Raw genomic sequence first — 14859 nt, 5'->3', positions numbered from 1 at the left:
CAAAGCAGATTGACATCCGCAATGACTGACATGCTTGCAACCCAATGAAGGCCAAGGCCTTCTTGCAGCTCCACCTACTTCCCTACTTCTTTTGGATCACCTGTTATCCTGGGTTCCCAATGGGTGTCCTCAAATCCAATTGCCAGGGGATCTAATAATAAAGATACTTCAATTTATATTTTAAATTACAGTTATATTTCACCAAGAAAAAGGGAATAATTTATCATAACTAAATAAGTAAAATATAATTTCTTACTCTGTTCTAAAAATTACATACATACATATATATTATACATATACGTATATATATATATATATACCTATATAACATTTCTTATACTTTAAAAAATATATCTATATATACTCATTAAATCCTCACTATATGTATAATTATATAACTGTGTGTATATATCTATCTATATAGATATATAGAGAGAGATGGATAGATAGATACTTACTTAATCCTTACCACAATTTTATGAATTAAGTACTGTATTATAATTCCCATTTTACATATGAGTAAAATGGAGACACAGAGTGATAAAATAGCTTGTTCACAGTCACAGAGCTGCTAAGTGATAGATCCAGGATTCAAACCCACACCTGGTATGTGTCCTTAACCCACATACCCAGAGGTAGCAGAGTTCAGAGGAGAAAACTCCAAGTTAGCAATGGCAGGGAAGATGTCCTGGGGAGGGAGGGATGATGGATAGGCTTTAGAAAGAAGAGCGAGAGGGAGCGCCACTGAATCAGAAACTCTAAGGGGAGCTCAGCAATCTGTGTTTTAACAGCCATGATTCTGATACATGCTCAAGTTTGAGAACCACTGAACTAGTTAGTGCCTGTCAAGCGCTTAGAGAACTGTGTTTGGCACATGCTAACTGCTTCATCTGTGTTACATATTATTACTAGCTGCAGGCCCACAGATCTTTACCTGCAGGTTTGGCCCCACCCAGGTCTTGCCCTGGTCTCCTGAGTCCCTTAGGGGTCTCCACCCTGACAATGTATGGTGCCTGCCTTCATGCATGTCTCTTCAGGTTCCCTGCAACCTCCCCTGACCAGTTTGCCCAGCATGGGGAGATTCTGGCCCAGCAGCTTACTGGGCCTAGAGGCTGCCCTGAGGCACAGCCTACTTGGTGGGGCCCACACCCTTCCCAGGTTCTGTCTTGGCAAAAGAGGTCTTTCCTTGGGTGAACCTGGTTCTTGCCTAGGGCTTCGCATATGAAAATGCCTCTTCATGCTATAAACAACTCTCTGGACCCTGAAGGAGGACTCAGAGCTGGATGTGCCTCGAAAGTGTTCCTTCTTCCTGCACACAAAGCTCTTTTGCATAAACTAAATAAAATGAATGGATAGTTGGTTTGCTTTTTTAGCTATTTGGGGAGACATTAGGTTGGGCCATTTTATCTACAGAATCCATTGACCTAGATATTGTCAACTATTTACTTAAACAAACAAAAACTACACTAACTGTTAAGTTTAAAATGTGCAGCATCATTTTGCTGCTAGTGTGATTATGGCAATGTGACCATGCCTCGTTGACCTGGGCCACAAGGAAATATAACCAATGAGACCTCAGTGACATCTAGATGGCCATTTAGATGCCCACTTCCTGGAGCCACTCTTCTAGAGGACCTCCCAGTTGGGGTTTAGAGAGTTCTAGAGACAGAATGCTGGAAGAACAGACTAACTAACTTAAGTCTGGCCTAGATGTAGAGCCAGCTTCATGGTCACCATTTTGAAATTTTTAATGATTTTTGAACAAGGAGACCCACATTTTCATTTTGCATTGGGCCCTGCAAATTATGTAGCTGGTCTCATTAAGACGTGAATTGGAGGTGGGAAAAGAATGAAGAAATAAAAATCACAGTTGCAAGTCATGCTGTTTATCAGCTTCCTCTCCTTGCCAAGTTCTCAATGTTAACCTCGATGACCCTCAACGGGCAAAACCGCCTTGTTAGACTTTGGCGCCATTTTGTAGCAACGAAGAGTGTGAACTCAGATAGACCTGGAGCCACACAGATCTGGTTCACAAACTCCCTCTACAATGGATCAGCCATGGATCCTCTGGTCAAGTTCCCCAAGCACTCTATGCCTCTGTTCACTCACCTATAAGATGGCAAAGCCAATTACATGTGCTTCTTACAGGCCCCAGAAGGGTACTGTGAAAATCAAGTGAGGAAATGAGTATAGTGTGCCCAGCAGAGCGCCTTGCAGGTAGTGAGTCCTTGGTGGATGTCAACTTTAAATATGTAAGGTTATACTTTCACCAAAAGGGCTTTGAATAGTGAGTATGACAAGAGCAGAAAATTGCATCAGATTATGCAAAAAGGCAAATGCTGGTGACTTTGACTGCTCTGTCACAGAGAAGGATCTGTGAGGAATGGTCTTCCTCTTATTACCGCATATTGTTACTGATGGTTTAAATGTTTTGTTGTTGCTGTTATTGTGAATCTGTAGTAATAGGAGCCTAAGCTTTTGACCTTACATTCAAAATGAGCAGAATTCTGTGGAAGAAAGGAATAGGGGTGGGTGAAGCCACAAGGAAAGTCTCTATAAAAGAGGCCATGTGAGGGAGAGCTCTGTCCCTACGCCATCGTGTTAGCATAGAGGATCTCGCCTCTGTAAATGTGACCATCTTAATAGTTTACATTTCCTCTCTGTTTGGAGAGTTGGGGAGAGGTTAGAGTTTTTATCTTCATTTGTTCAGTAAAGTCTCTTTTGACAGATTTTACAAGAGATAGGAATTCGCCTTCTCCCAGACCAGGATGGCTGGGAGGTCAGAGTGAGCCCAGAGGTTAGAGAAAATGGTGGCAGTTTCTGTGAACTTCTCCCCCTACTGCCACCAAGCACCTCCTCCTCCTCCTGTTGCAGGAGGGAGGGATAGGCTGGCTGGAAAGACTGAGGTCAACTCCTGAGGTCTCTCCAGGGACTAATTTATCTCAGTCAATTACCAAAAATAAATCTCTGCAAAATAAAATTTAAAAATCCTTCAACCCTCCCTCATAGTAAGACTTAGGGTCTGAAGGGTGATCTGTCTCATCTCCTTTGCCTGTGAAAATTCTTAGGTGAGACCAAGGCCATCTCGAAGGATGTTTATGCCAGTCCCTCCCAGGAAGTTAGCTGAGGAGTCAGGCTGATGAAGCTCCTGAGGTGCCAGGTGGCCTCACATTATGCTCGTTAGTCACATTACTCATGGTGACACTCTCAGGATATTCACGTAGGTAACATACTTAGTGCTGATACAATCTTCAGTGATTTGGTGAGAATGTTTTAAAGGGCACTGTAAAGCTTTTTAGACACAAATATAGCCAGTTTCTTATAGTCCCTAAACTGCTAAATAGTACCCTGATGATGCTAAAACAGTAGACATTTCAAAGGTACCCAAATTAAAACATCCAGGTGAATGTTTAAGTGATGTTAAAGGAAAGACAACCAGTTTACACCCTGATGCTGACACTTGGAAATTTTGTGCTGTAGCTCCCCTGTCCCCGGGCACTGAGGGCACTGTCTACAGAAGATAAGTGGCTCAGAGCCTGCCTAGCCAAATCCTGATTCATGGCCCCCCCCCCCATCCCCACTCCACCACCCCCAAAAGAAAAAACTCAGAATATCCCTGAGCAACCCAACCCTAGCTACTCCATATCCCACTCAATCACTCAACTTTTGGTGCATCTCCTCCTTCTCTGCACATTGTTCTACCACTCCAGATCATGCACATTGTGTACCTTTAAAGCCAGATGTGTGATCCTGTGGATGTTCCTGACTTATGTCCATATTCTCAGCATTTTGCTTAAAGATGCTTTCTAAGTTGGCCTAGAGAACTTTGGGTGTGGCTGAAGTTCCACGAGACTAATCCAAATTTTCCCACTCCTCTCTTCTTTTTCAACTTAGAGTGATTTCTATTTTTGCTCATTTCTAGCAGGGACCTGTTTAATGGGAGCTGAATGCCTGCGTCGTGTAATCAAGAGTCAGAGCAGATAGACTCGATCCAGAAAGAAATGGCACAAAAAAAGTGTATTAAGACCAACCTCAGAGCCGTAAGGGTATCCCCCTCCTGCCCTCCGCTTCCCCGGGCTTGGCACACGTTGTTGAACTGCTTGCTAACATCTCCACTAGATTCCCCTGATTTCCTACTTTGCCCCAGGTCCTTGGCTACATTAAAACAAAGTTTACATTTACCAGGAGACAGGTTATAAAATGATGAACTCTTCTTTTTCATTTTGGGCATTCGTTTGGCATGGGATCACCCCAAACCTTGTTTTTCCACAAACACCTAGTGCAGTTGCTAACTAATTATCCCACTGAGGCCAGAACAATACAAGGAAGATGTACTTAGATCCAGCAGATAATCAAATAGTTGAATTAGATTTAATTCTGCCTAGAATTCTTTTCATACAACCCTTACGAGTCTAATTCTGGCTTCAGAACAAGCCACAAAGAGGTCATTTAAACAAAGTTTTAAAGATCCTAAAATATTACACAGCACTTGTGTGACATGATGTGAGTAGTAAAACGTTGAGCAAATTTCGGGCAGACTCAGGTCACAATTTTCAGCAAAATCAAACATTATAGCACTTGGTCTGCCATGGAAGAGTTGCAGCCCCCACTCACTGCTGTCGCTGAGAGTGGGCCAGTAGGCCCGCCCTGTCAGATGCTAATTGATGACCCTAAGACCAGCTCTGGTAAAATGGGGTGCAGCCAAGCCAATGAAAGCCTTGCACTTAAGAGGAGGCACCACCCAGGCCCAGCCCAGCCCCAGCCCCTGCGCCAAGGCAGGCTTGGCCCAGCCCCACCTAATCAAGCTTCTGATTGTCTTCAGGGAGGGACCAATAGAGCGCTCTGCCAAGGCGTCCTTGTTAGGACCTGCCACTCCCTAGGACTAAGCTGTCCACCACTGCTGGGGCTTGTCTCTTGAGGCCATAAGGGTACAATTAATTGCAACAGCTGTGGCTTAATGTGTCTCTAAGCACCTTGTTGATCTTGATGGTAATGACAACAATGGGAAAAAAAAATCAATATATCTGAAATGCTCAAGGATTTTCCCCCAAGGTTCAGTTCAAGGTTTTTATCTAATCAGGCCTGGATCACATGAAAATAATGTTGGTGAATATTTTTTTCTTTTTCTTTTTGAGGAAAATTAGCCATGAGCTAACATCCACACCGATCCTCCTCTTTTTGCTGAGGAAGAAAGACCCTGCTAACATCTGTGCCCATCTTCCTCTACTTTATATGTGGGACACTTGCCACAGCATGGCTTGACAGCAGTATGTATGTCCACACCCGGGAGCCAAACCAGCGAACCCTAGGCTGCCGAAGCAGATCATGTGAACTTAAACTGCTGTGCCACTGGGCTGGCCCCTTTGCTGGTTAATTTTTAAATGTTAATAATGACAGTTGAGGGGCCGGCCCGATGGCACAGCTGTTAAGTCCACATGTTCTGCTTCAGTGGCCAGGGGTTTGCTGGTTCAGATCCCAGGTGCGGACATGGCACCTCTTGGCAAGCCATGCTGTGGTAGGCATCTCACATATAAAGTAGAGGAAGATGGGTATGGATGCTAGCTCAGGGCCAGTCTTCCTCAAAAAGATAAATAAATAAAATAATGACAGTTGATGGGTACATAATGATTATTTGTTAGGAACTATTGTGTTTCTGAGTATTTATTTACTTGATCTTTTAAAATTAAGCTTATAATTTCTACAACTCAGAAAGTCAAATACAAGTTGCAGGATTTGAACTTAATGTAGCACATTAAAGTACTTCTAAGAGTTGTACGCATTTCTGAGGTTTTACTTAATTAATCAAATAATTTAGTGTATTTTTGAATGTTTGTCCATGTATTGCAAACTTTAAAAGTTTTAAGATGCATAAAAATAGCTGATCTATGTATAAGAACTCTAAAAAACACAGAAAAAAATTCTGCTGAAGCATTGGAGGAGAGATCAAATGGATTCTGACCGAAATCCAAGTCTGTGAAATGGAAGGCAGAGAACTTTGAAGAAACAATGGAATAACTGGCAATAACACGAGCAAAATTGGGAGGATTCTGAATAATTAGAAACATGAAATACTAATAATGCCCAAGCTGTATTCAGTGAGGAAGAATGTAGCATAAAAAAAGTCTCTTATAAACGGGAACAAGATATTAGAGAGAAACAGTAAACATACCAAACAAAAACATTAAATTTTTTTTTTTAAAGATTGGCACCTGAGCTAACAACTGTTGCCAATCTTCTTTTTCTTCTTCTCCCCAAACCGCCCCCCCCATACATAGCTGTATATTCTAGTTGTAGCCCCCCCCCGCCATACATAGCTGTATATTCTAGTTGTAGGTCCTTCTGGTTGTGCTATGTGTGACAACGCCTCAGCATGGCTTGATGAGTGGTGCTATGTCTGCGCCGAGGATCTGAATTGCCCAAACCCTGGGCCACGGAAGCCGAGTGCACAAACTCAACCACTTGGCCACAAGGCTGGCCCCGAAACTTTAACATGATAGAAATGTTTCACTCAATCCATTGCATGTCAGAGACTAGCCAGATGTCCACCAAATGGATTTCCTTCTCCTTCCTGGACACACTTAGCTAGACTACATTTCCCAGACTTCATTGCAGTTAGCTGTGACCATGTGTCTGAGTTCTGGTCGATGGAATGTGTGTCAGAAGTGATGCTCACCACCCCAAGGCTTGGTCCATAAGGCCTCTCATGCAATCTTCCAGGCTTTTTTTCTCTTCTCTTTTTCACTAGGCAAATGCTGAGAATCCAGTGGGGAACTTCAGGGTTCAAGAGCATTGTGGAGCTGTTAGATGAAAGGAACTGATCCCTGCCAACCCAAGTTGGACTGCAATGCAAACAAGAAATAAACCTTTATTGGATTAAGCCACTAAGCTATGGGGCTTCTTAGGTTAGCCTGACTAACACACACTGAGGAGTCATCTCTTCAGATTATGAGTACAGGATGCATCCCAAGCAAAGTCGGTAGGCTCCACGTGCCAGGGCACAACTCCATTACCATCACTGGTACAAGATTACTTCACCCCTTTTATTTAGCCAGGGATAATTCTAGGTGGTTCTTGCAAAGGTTTGATTATTGAACCCTTCAACACTTGGACTGGTGAAGAACAAGACTCTTCATGATGTTTCAAATAAAGTAAACTAATAAACAAATGAAGTGAATGAATGAATAAATGAATGTGTGGTTATTTAACTAACAACACTTAAGTATACTGGTTTTTTAAAAATCATAAGAAAATTTGTTATCCAGTAACATGGAAGATGGAAACACTAACTCTTATTGTAGACCACCTCCTCTGAAACCTCTATACTCTCTCCTGTGGGAATTTTCTCCATCTCCGTGACTTAAAACAATGATAATCTATGTGTTGGCAATGCTCAGATCTCTATCTCCAGCCCAGATCTGAATCTCTAGCCCAGACTCCTCTCTAGAGTCGAACTGTATATGCTTCTTGGAAATTTTCACTCCTGTGCCTAACATAACAGGCATCAACTGAACGAGTCATTGAACTGCAAAAGTCTAATAGAAATTACCTTTACTGGAGATTGTTGGTTATCTTCTCAGCATCAACCCCACCCCACCTTCTTTTCCTTCCAAAGAGAACCCAGATTTGGTTCACGTGTCTACACTTTCCCACATAGCAATATCCGTCGGGGAAGCTGACCCTACTCTCAACTCCAGGGGTGGTCTGTTTGGGCTAAGAGTAATCTAGTTGGTTCAGGAATGGGCAGGTGCCAATGAGATGTGAACAGTTGTCTGCTGGGAAGCTCCTGGGGAAAGTTTCTTTACTCCTTAGAGAGAACTACAAGAAAAGACAAGAAAGGAAAAAAATCATAAGGAAAATAGGTATAGAGGAGAACCCAGAGATCAACTGCACATATTCTTGTGCCAGACTGACTGGATCTGAGTCTACCACTTACTAATTACGTAACATTCAACAAATGACCGAGACTTTCAGTGCCTCAGTTTTCTTATCTGCAAAAGGACTTATGAGAATAAAAAATTAATTAATGTGTGTAAAAGTCTGGCACACAGAAAGCCCTGTACAAGTAAGCCCTGTTCCTTATTATTACATTCTGGATGTTGTTTGCTTGAAACTGCTGGCACCATCTTACCATGAGTCTGAGGATTAAATGAACTCCAAGGATGCAAAGAGAATTTGAAGTAAATTTCTCCAAAATTTGTTGAAGCAAAGAAATAGAAAGAACCTGGGTCCTCAATGACACGGGTGAACTCTGTAATCAATCGACCCTCTCCTCTGCTGACCATCCTGTTAGACGGGATAAGAAACTCCCTTACTGTTCAAGCTGTATTCTTCAGATTAGGTTTTCTGGTATTTGCATCCAACACGACACATCAACTAGGACAGGGCTTTCAGAACTTTCTGAAATTGTGAAATCTTTTTAAAAAACTTAATAACATGAATAATAAAAAATTAATTTTCCTTATTAAAAATGGACGCATATCAGGGGCCAGCCCGGTGGCATAGTGATTGAGTTCACATGCTCCTCTTTGGCTGCCTGGGGTTCATGGGTTCAGATCCTGGGCGTGGACATATACATTGCTCATCAAGCCAAGCTGTGCAGTGTCCCACATACAAAATAGAGGAAGATTGGCATAGGTGTTAGCTCAGGGCCAATCTTCCTCACCAAAAAAAGGGAAGCATTTTGGATAAAGTTTAAAGTCCTTTCTGGTTAAGCATCCCCCAACCTGGTCCATCTCTTTCCCCCGCCCCAGAGGTAACCACAATTACCTTGTGCTAATTGTCTTTTGTGTGTGTTCTTTCCTGATTTTTTTTATTATTTATTTATACAAAGACTTCTGTATCCAAAGAGAATACATAGCACTGTTGTATGTGTGTGCTAATATAGAGGTTTTATATTGTACACATCTTTCTGCAAAGTTGCTTTCTCAGTCAACAATACATTTTAGTGAGCTAGCTATAGTAATATATAGATTGACCTCAATCTTTGTAACTGTTATAATATATTTCAAGCTGCTAATATTCCACAACTTATTTAGCCAATCACCAGTTGACGAGCTTTTAGGTTCTTTTCAATTTTGTTTTAATTTATGTTTTGTAACCATAGACAATACTATGGTTCTCAAACCCGTCTGCTTGTCAAAGCTCCATCATCAGGCACATAAAAGCTCATGATGCCATATATTTTTAGTGAACCGTTAGTTTTGTCAATATGAAATACCCTCTTTCATCCTTGAATTCTTTTTTATCTGATATCACTCTTGCTATAGCCTTTTTGTTAGCATTTGCTTAGTAAGTTTTTTCCATCCCTGTATTTTCATCTTTTCTGTGTCATTTTGCTTTAAGACATTTCTTTTAAAAAAACGTAGCTGGATTTAAAAAATCCAACCTGATGGTACTTGATTTTCAATACAGTTGTGTATTTTTTAAAATATATTTTCTACCAATTACATGGCCTTGGTATGTGAGGGAGACACACAGCAGGTGCTCAATCCACCATCTTGAAACTTGAAGTTGTGTCAACCATGAAGTCCTTTATATTTAAAATTTTTATATAAACTTCCTCAAGTATTAAAAGTTATAATAACATGTGTGTATTAAAATGGTGCTATAATACATTTTATCCTTTTGTATAGGGAGAATTCCAAAGTAAATGGATTATTAGTGAAACTATTAGGATAATAACATTGAGTTGATAGCCTCGGTGGTCATAAGATTTTTTCTTTTATGCAAAGATTTTATTTAAGAATTAATAAAGTAAACCCTTAATTTCATTGATCATTAATGAAGTAAAACTGTTGATTTCATTTACTAGAAGATCATTCAAGTAAATGAAATGAATTTACCAAAAGATGAAAAATTTCAACCACTGTTTTCCTTATACTTTCGTACACTTTGTAACAAATGTGCTACTAATGAGTGAGTGTGAGTGGCATTTGACGATACACAAAAGAACAGAACCTGAGTTCAGAAAGAACATCATCTCACAAATTTGAATCATGGAAAGAATTCAACAATTTCACAAAACCCTCAAGGCCTAACTTCCATTTGAAAAAAGTCTCCAAGCACCCACATCTTTTACAGAACAGTTAGGAAACTCTATCAGTTTTAGTTATTTTCCAACTATTTTTAGCAAGGTCCTTGTGACCTCATGCAGTGACCTTTGGGGCCTCTTGGGGAGATAAGAGATGGGAGGAGACCAAGTGTGGCTTTGGCCATGCCCTCACTTCAACACAAACAACATCGCTTTCTGTCTGTTTTATATAAAAGGTTTTATTTGAAAAAATAATTCTCCTACCAAAGAGTGATGATCTGGTCTACTATTTCTATCTTCAGTAAAACTAATCCTAAGTCCTTTATAGGTTTATAAAATGTTTTCTCTTCCAAACAGCTTCAGAAAAGGGAATTTCTTTCAGGTCTCAGAGACGCATTTCTTGGTGGGAAATTCTCCGGTGTTCCCAGCCCAGTCCCTTTATGCTCAGCTTCGATGGTCTTCTTTCACAAGAACCCTCATGTATTTGAAGACAATTATTCAGCTACTCCTCAGCCTTCCCTGCTTCAGGCCAAATCAATCCTATTTTTAATCCCTTTGTACAGATCTCACTTCCCGACATTTAAATCATCTTCGTAGGGTCCTCTTCTCTCTGAAACATCTCCAAGTATCTCTCATCTCCCTCTCCAATTATTAAAGCAACAATTACACACTCTAAAGCTGAGCCAGTGGAAGGGAAAAGGGTTCCTTCCACTTAGCTCCTTTGGGCTTTAATTTGGTTCTTCTTTTGCCCTTCAAAGTCACCTTGATGATGGTGATTGATTAAAGATGGCAACAAATTCTTTGACATTCTTCCCATTGACGTGTGATTAATTTCCTCTCCCCTTAAGTCTGGATTGGCCTGTGACTAGTGAGTGACCAACCCAGAATGGCAGAAGTGATACTATGCCAGGTTTGGGCTTAACCTTTAACAAGACTGGCAACCACCACCTTGGCCTCTTGGAACACCTGCTCTGGCAGAAGCTGGCCACCACAAAAAAAAATCAGGCTAGAGAAAGACAAATATTGATCTCACTTATGTATGGAATCTACAAACAAAAAGCAAAACCAAATTCATAGATACAGAGAACAGATTGGTGGTTCCCAGAGGGAGGGGTGGACAGGTGGGAAAAAAGCGTGAAGGTAGTCAAAACGTACAAACTTTTAGTTATAAAATAAATAAGGGACTGGCCTGGTGATATAGTGGTTAAGTTTGTGTGCTCCATTTCTGTGGCTCAGGGTTTGTGGGTTCAAATCCTGGGTGTGGACCTATACACTGCTCATCAAGCCATGCTGTGGCAGTGTCCCACATACAAAATAGAAGAAGATTAGCACAGATGTTAGCTCAGGGATAATCTTCCTCAAGCAAAAAGAGGAAGATTGGCAACAGATGTTAGCTCAGGGCCAATCTTCCTCACCAAAAACTAAAAAAAAAAACCCAAAAAACCTGTAAAAAAAATGTCAATAGCCTGGGGATGTAATGCATAGCATAGTGACTATAGTTAATACTGTATCGTATATTTGAAAGTTGCTAAGAGAGTAGATCTTAAAAGACCTCATCACAAGAAAAAAAATTTTTGTAACTATGTGTGGTGATGGATGTTAACTAGACTCAATGTGGTGATCATTTTGCAATATATACAAATGTAAAATCATTATGTTGTTCATCTGAAACTAACACAATGTTACATGTCAATTATATCTCAATTTAAAAAAAAATTCCAAAAAAAAATTAAAAAGAAATAATCAGGCTACCCTGAGATCACCATGCTGTAAGGAAGCCCAAGCTGCCATGTGGAGGGGGCCTTGGACAGTGGTGTCCCATAGCCCCTAGCTCTTACAGCCATGTCAACCACGGCATCATGAAAGATAATAACGAGTTGTTGTGTTATGCCACTAACTTTTCTTGTGGTCTATTATGCAACAAGGTGACCAGAATGATGAAGTTTTCTCACCTTTGCGATTTACTCTCCTTTCCCCTTCCCGGGGATCGTCCTGGATGTTGGCACTAACCAAGGGCCCCACAACCAAAGGTGATCATCAGGAGGGCTCGGGCATGAATTAGCCCTACCTTATCTATCAAGAAGAAGTGATCATTTCCCCCGCTTTCCCTCCAGTTTTCTTGTTTTATGTCATTTAGAAATCCTCTTTTCAAGAATACCCCAAGAGACAGTCCCCAGTAGTGAGAATTTTTCTCTGTGTGTACATAGTCTACTGTCATCTTTCCTTAAAACTGTATTTCTGTTGTCCAGCTCATAGCTTTTTTTTCCAAAGCCGTCCAAGTTCTGTGAGGTTGTGGATGAAGTTACAGGGTCTAGCACATTCCAAAGTAAAACAAGAGGCTTGTGTTATTTGGTATGAACAAGGAGATTTGATTCTATGAGGTAGATCTATAAGTTATGGGCTTTCCTGGGTCACCAAGGAAGTCATAGCTGGGAATGAAGTTGCCTGTTTAAAACCCAGGTGTTCTAGTTAATTCTCATAGGTTGGAAGAAAGCACCAACCAAAGCAGGGAATTTGGGAGACTTCTCTGAGCTGAGCTCGTTTAAACTACATGCTTGTATAGAATGATTCATTTTTGCAAGAAGGTATAATAACCCCTCCAATCTTATATGATTCGGAGCCAGGGATACACAGGCAATGAAGTCAGCAGTCCCCACCGGGCAGTGAAGTTTTGTTTTTGTACTCCAAGGAGAGCAAATCATATAAAACAAACCAAATACTAAACTTCCCCCCGAGTCTTAGAACCAGGTTGATCTGGGGGATTGGTTGTTCAGATGGAAGAGAATATAACACCCACAGGCTGGTCGACACTCTGTCACCTCATGGAGAAAACTGTCTACATCTACCTGTCTGAACAAAGTACCCAACTGTAGAAAGACAAAAAGTGGCACATAGCATTAATACTCAGCTACAGTTGACAGCACCAAAAATATCTATTGCAAGTAACTTTTTAAGTTTATCATTTGCCTTATAATTAATTTTTTTAACTTACACAAATTTTTCTTTTTTTATTCAGTCAAATATCAATCTTTGCCTTTAGGGTTTCTATCTTTGATATCATTCAGGCAGTCAGTCACACATGGCTCTGGAGGCTGGAAAGTCCAAGATCAAGACACCAGCAGATCCGTGTCTGGTGAGGGCCCCCTTCCTGGTTCACAGATGATGCCTTCTCATTGTGTTCTTATGTGAGGAAGGAGTGAGGCAGCTCTCTGGGGTCTTTTTATCAGAGCACTAATCCCAATCACAAGGACTCCACCCTCATGACTTAATCACTTCCCAAAGACCGCACCTCCTAATACCATCACCTTGGGGTTAGGGCTTCAACACATAAATTTGGGGGAGAGGACACACAAACATTCTGCCTGTGACACCCTCCGTAAAGTGCCTGTGGCCACAATCTCTCTTCTTGGAGAAAGTCCATCTCTAGGGTGAGTGAAAGGCTTGGGTAACTATAGCCAGAAAGTTGGGGTCTATCTCCAGAAGAAAGAGGGTAGAAGAAAAGAAGCTGGGAAGACAAAAGCTATAGCCCCTTTAGGGACGCAGCCACTCTCTGACTCAGTCTCTACTGCTCCTGCTAACTGACCCTCCAAGTGATGAGTTCCAGCTCGCAGGGTGAGAGAAATGAGAAAGGAAGCCTCTATTAGTCCAGATAGGCAGAGACAGGTATAACTTTATAAGCTATTAACCACAGTATAGGACGATGGTCCTTGGGTCTGGGGCTCTCCTCCAGTCCCTTCAGCAGTAGCCAAGGGGACAGGCCTTGAAGTCAGACAAGGCTGCACTGTTACCTGTTTCAGCTTTAACAATAGAATTTTACTTGGCAATATTTGCCCTTTCTGGTATAACTTATGTGACTCTACTGCTTATCAGCTGCTGTTGAAGCTAATATTCTTACTCAGTTCTGCAATGTTAGAATGTCTTTTGTTGCTGAAGATGTGAATCAAGTGTGCATGTGCAGTGACTGCTGAATTCATTTTCGTGCATTTTTGTAAGTACAATAGTTTTGCACAACCTCTCGCGAATGTCTGTATTAATTCCACATATTAAAAAGTGGACGATGTGCCAATCAGAAGCACAAGAATTCCTACACAAAACTCTGTATGTCATTAGAGCTTTTGTATAGTAAGCAGTTAACAATCTTGGGCTTATAGAATACGGAACAGAAATCTTCGCCCAGTCTGCCATAGACGGGTTTCCTTTTGTTACTAATATCCGTGACATTAGTGGCCTTGTGCGAATATGATATGTTGCTTAGGCATATCTTGGTTATATAAACATTTCAAATGTAGAAACTTTTTTCTTCCACAGTCACTTTGGGGGACATCAGAATAAAAGCTTCAGTACTCAAAAAAACAAATAAAAAAAGAAAAAGAATTGTTTAAAAGCAAATACCAGTTAATACACTTAGCTAAGAATACATTAATACATTACAAAAGAAGTATAAAAAAGCATTTTTGGAAAAACTGGAAACTTGCTCTATCATTCTCCTTGATCTGTCCTGGGGACACGTAGTGGGACACTGAAGGCAGAATTCCCACCACATACCGTATCTGGTCACACATTTCAAAAGAAGAAACAGTAGGGGCCGGCCTGATGGTGCAGCGGTTAAGTGTGCATGTTCCACTTCAGCCACCCGGGGTTCACCGGTTTGGATCCAGGGTGCGGACATGGCACCGCTTGGCAAGCCACGCTGTGGTAGGTGTCCCACATATAAAGTAGAGGAAGATGGGCATGGATGTTAGCTCAGGGCCAGTCAGCAAAAAGAGGAGGATTGGCAGCAGATGTTAGCTCAGGGCTAATCTTTCTCAAAAAAAAAAGAAGAAGAAGAA

The 14859-nt window shown here is 41.1% G+C and overlaps 1 protein-coding gene across 3 annotated transcripts in view; it reads right to left on the bottom strand.

Moving 5' to 3' along the window:
- The window catches only part of LOC106822286 (uncharacterized), a 205328-nt gene that overhangs the window by 51622 nt on the left and 138847 nt on the right, over positions 1-14859 (bottom strand). The window contains exon 6 of one of the 3 annotated variants that reach the window (XM_044767687.2): positions 6298-6839. The exons of the other annotated variants lie outside the window; for them this stretch is intronic. Coding sequence (XP_044623622.2) covers positions 6801-6839 — 39 coding nt within the window. The 3' untranslated portion in view covers positions 6298-6800. Of the gene's footprint in view, positions 1-6297; positions 6840-14859 lie in introns of those variants that run through there. 3 annotated transcript variants of the gene reach the window in all.

Source organism: Equus asinus, chromosome 3 (assembly GCF_041296235.1).
Source record: "Equus asinus isolate D_3611 breed Donkey chromosome 3, EquAss-T2T_v2, whole genome shotgun sequence".
Lineage (NCBI taxonomy): Eukaryota > Metazoa > Chordata > Mammalia > Perissodactyla > Equidae > Equus > Equus asinus.
Note: the sequence above shows the minus strand (reverse complement) of the source record. Positions and strands in the feature narration are given on the sequence as shown.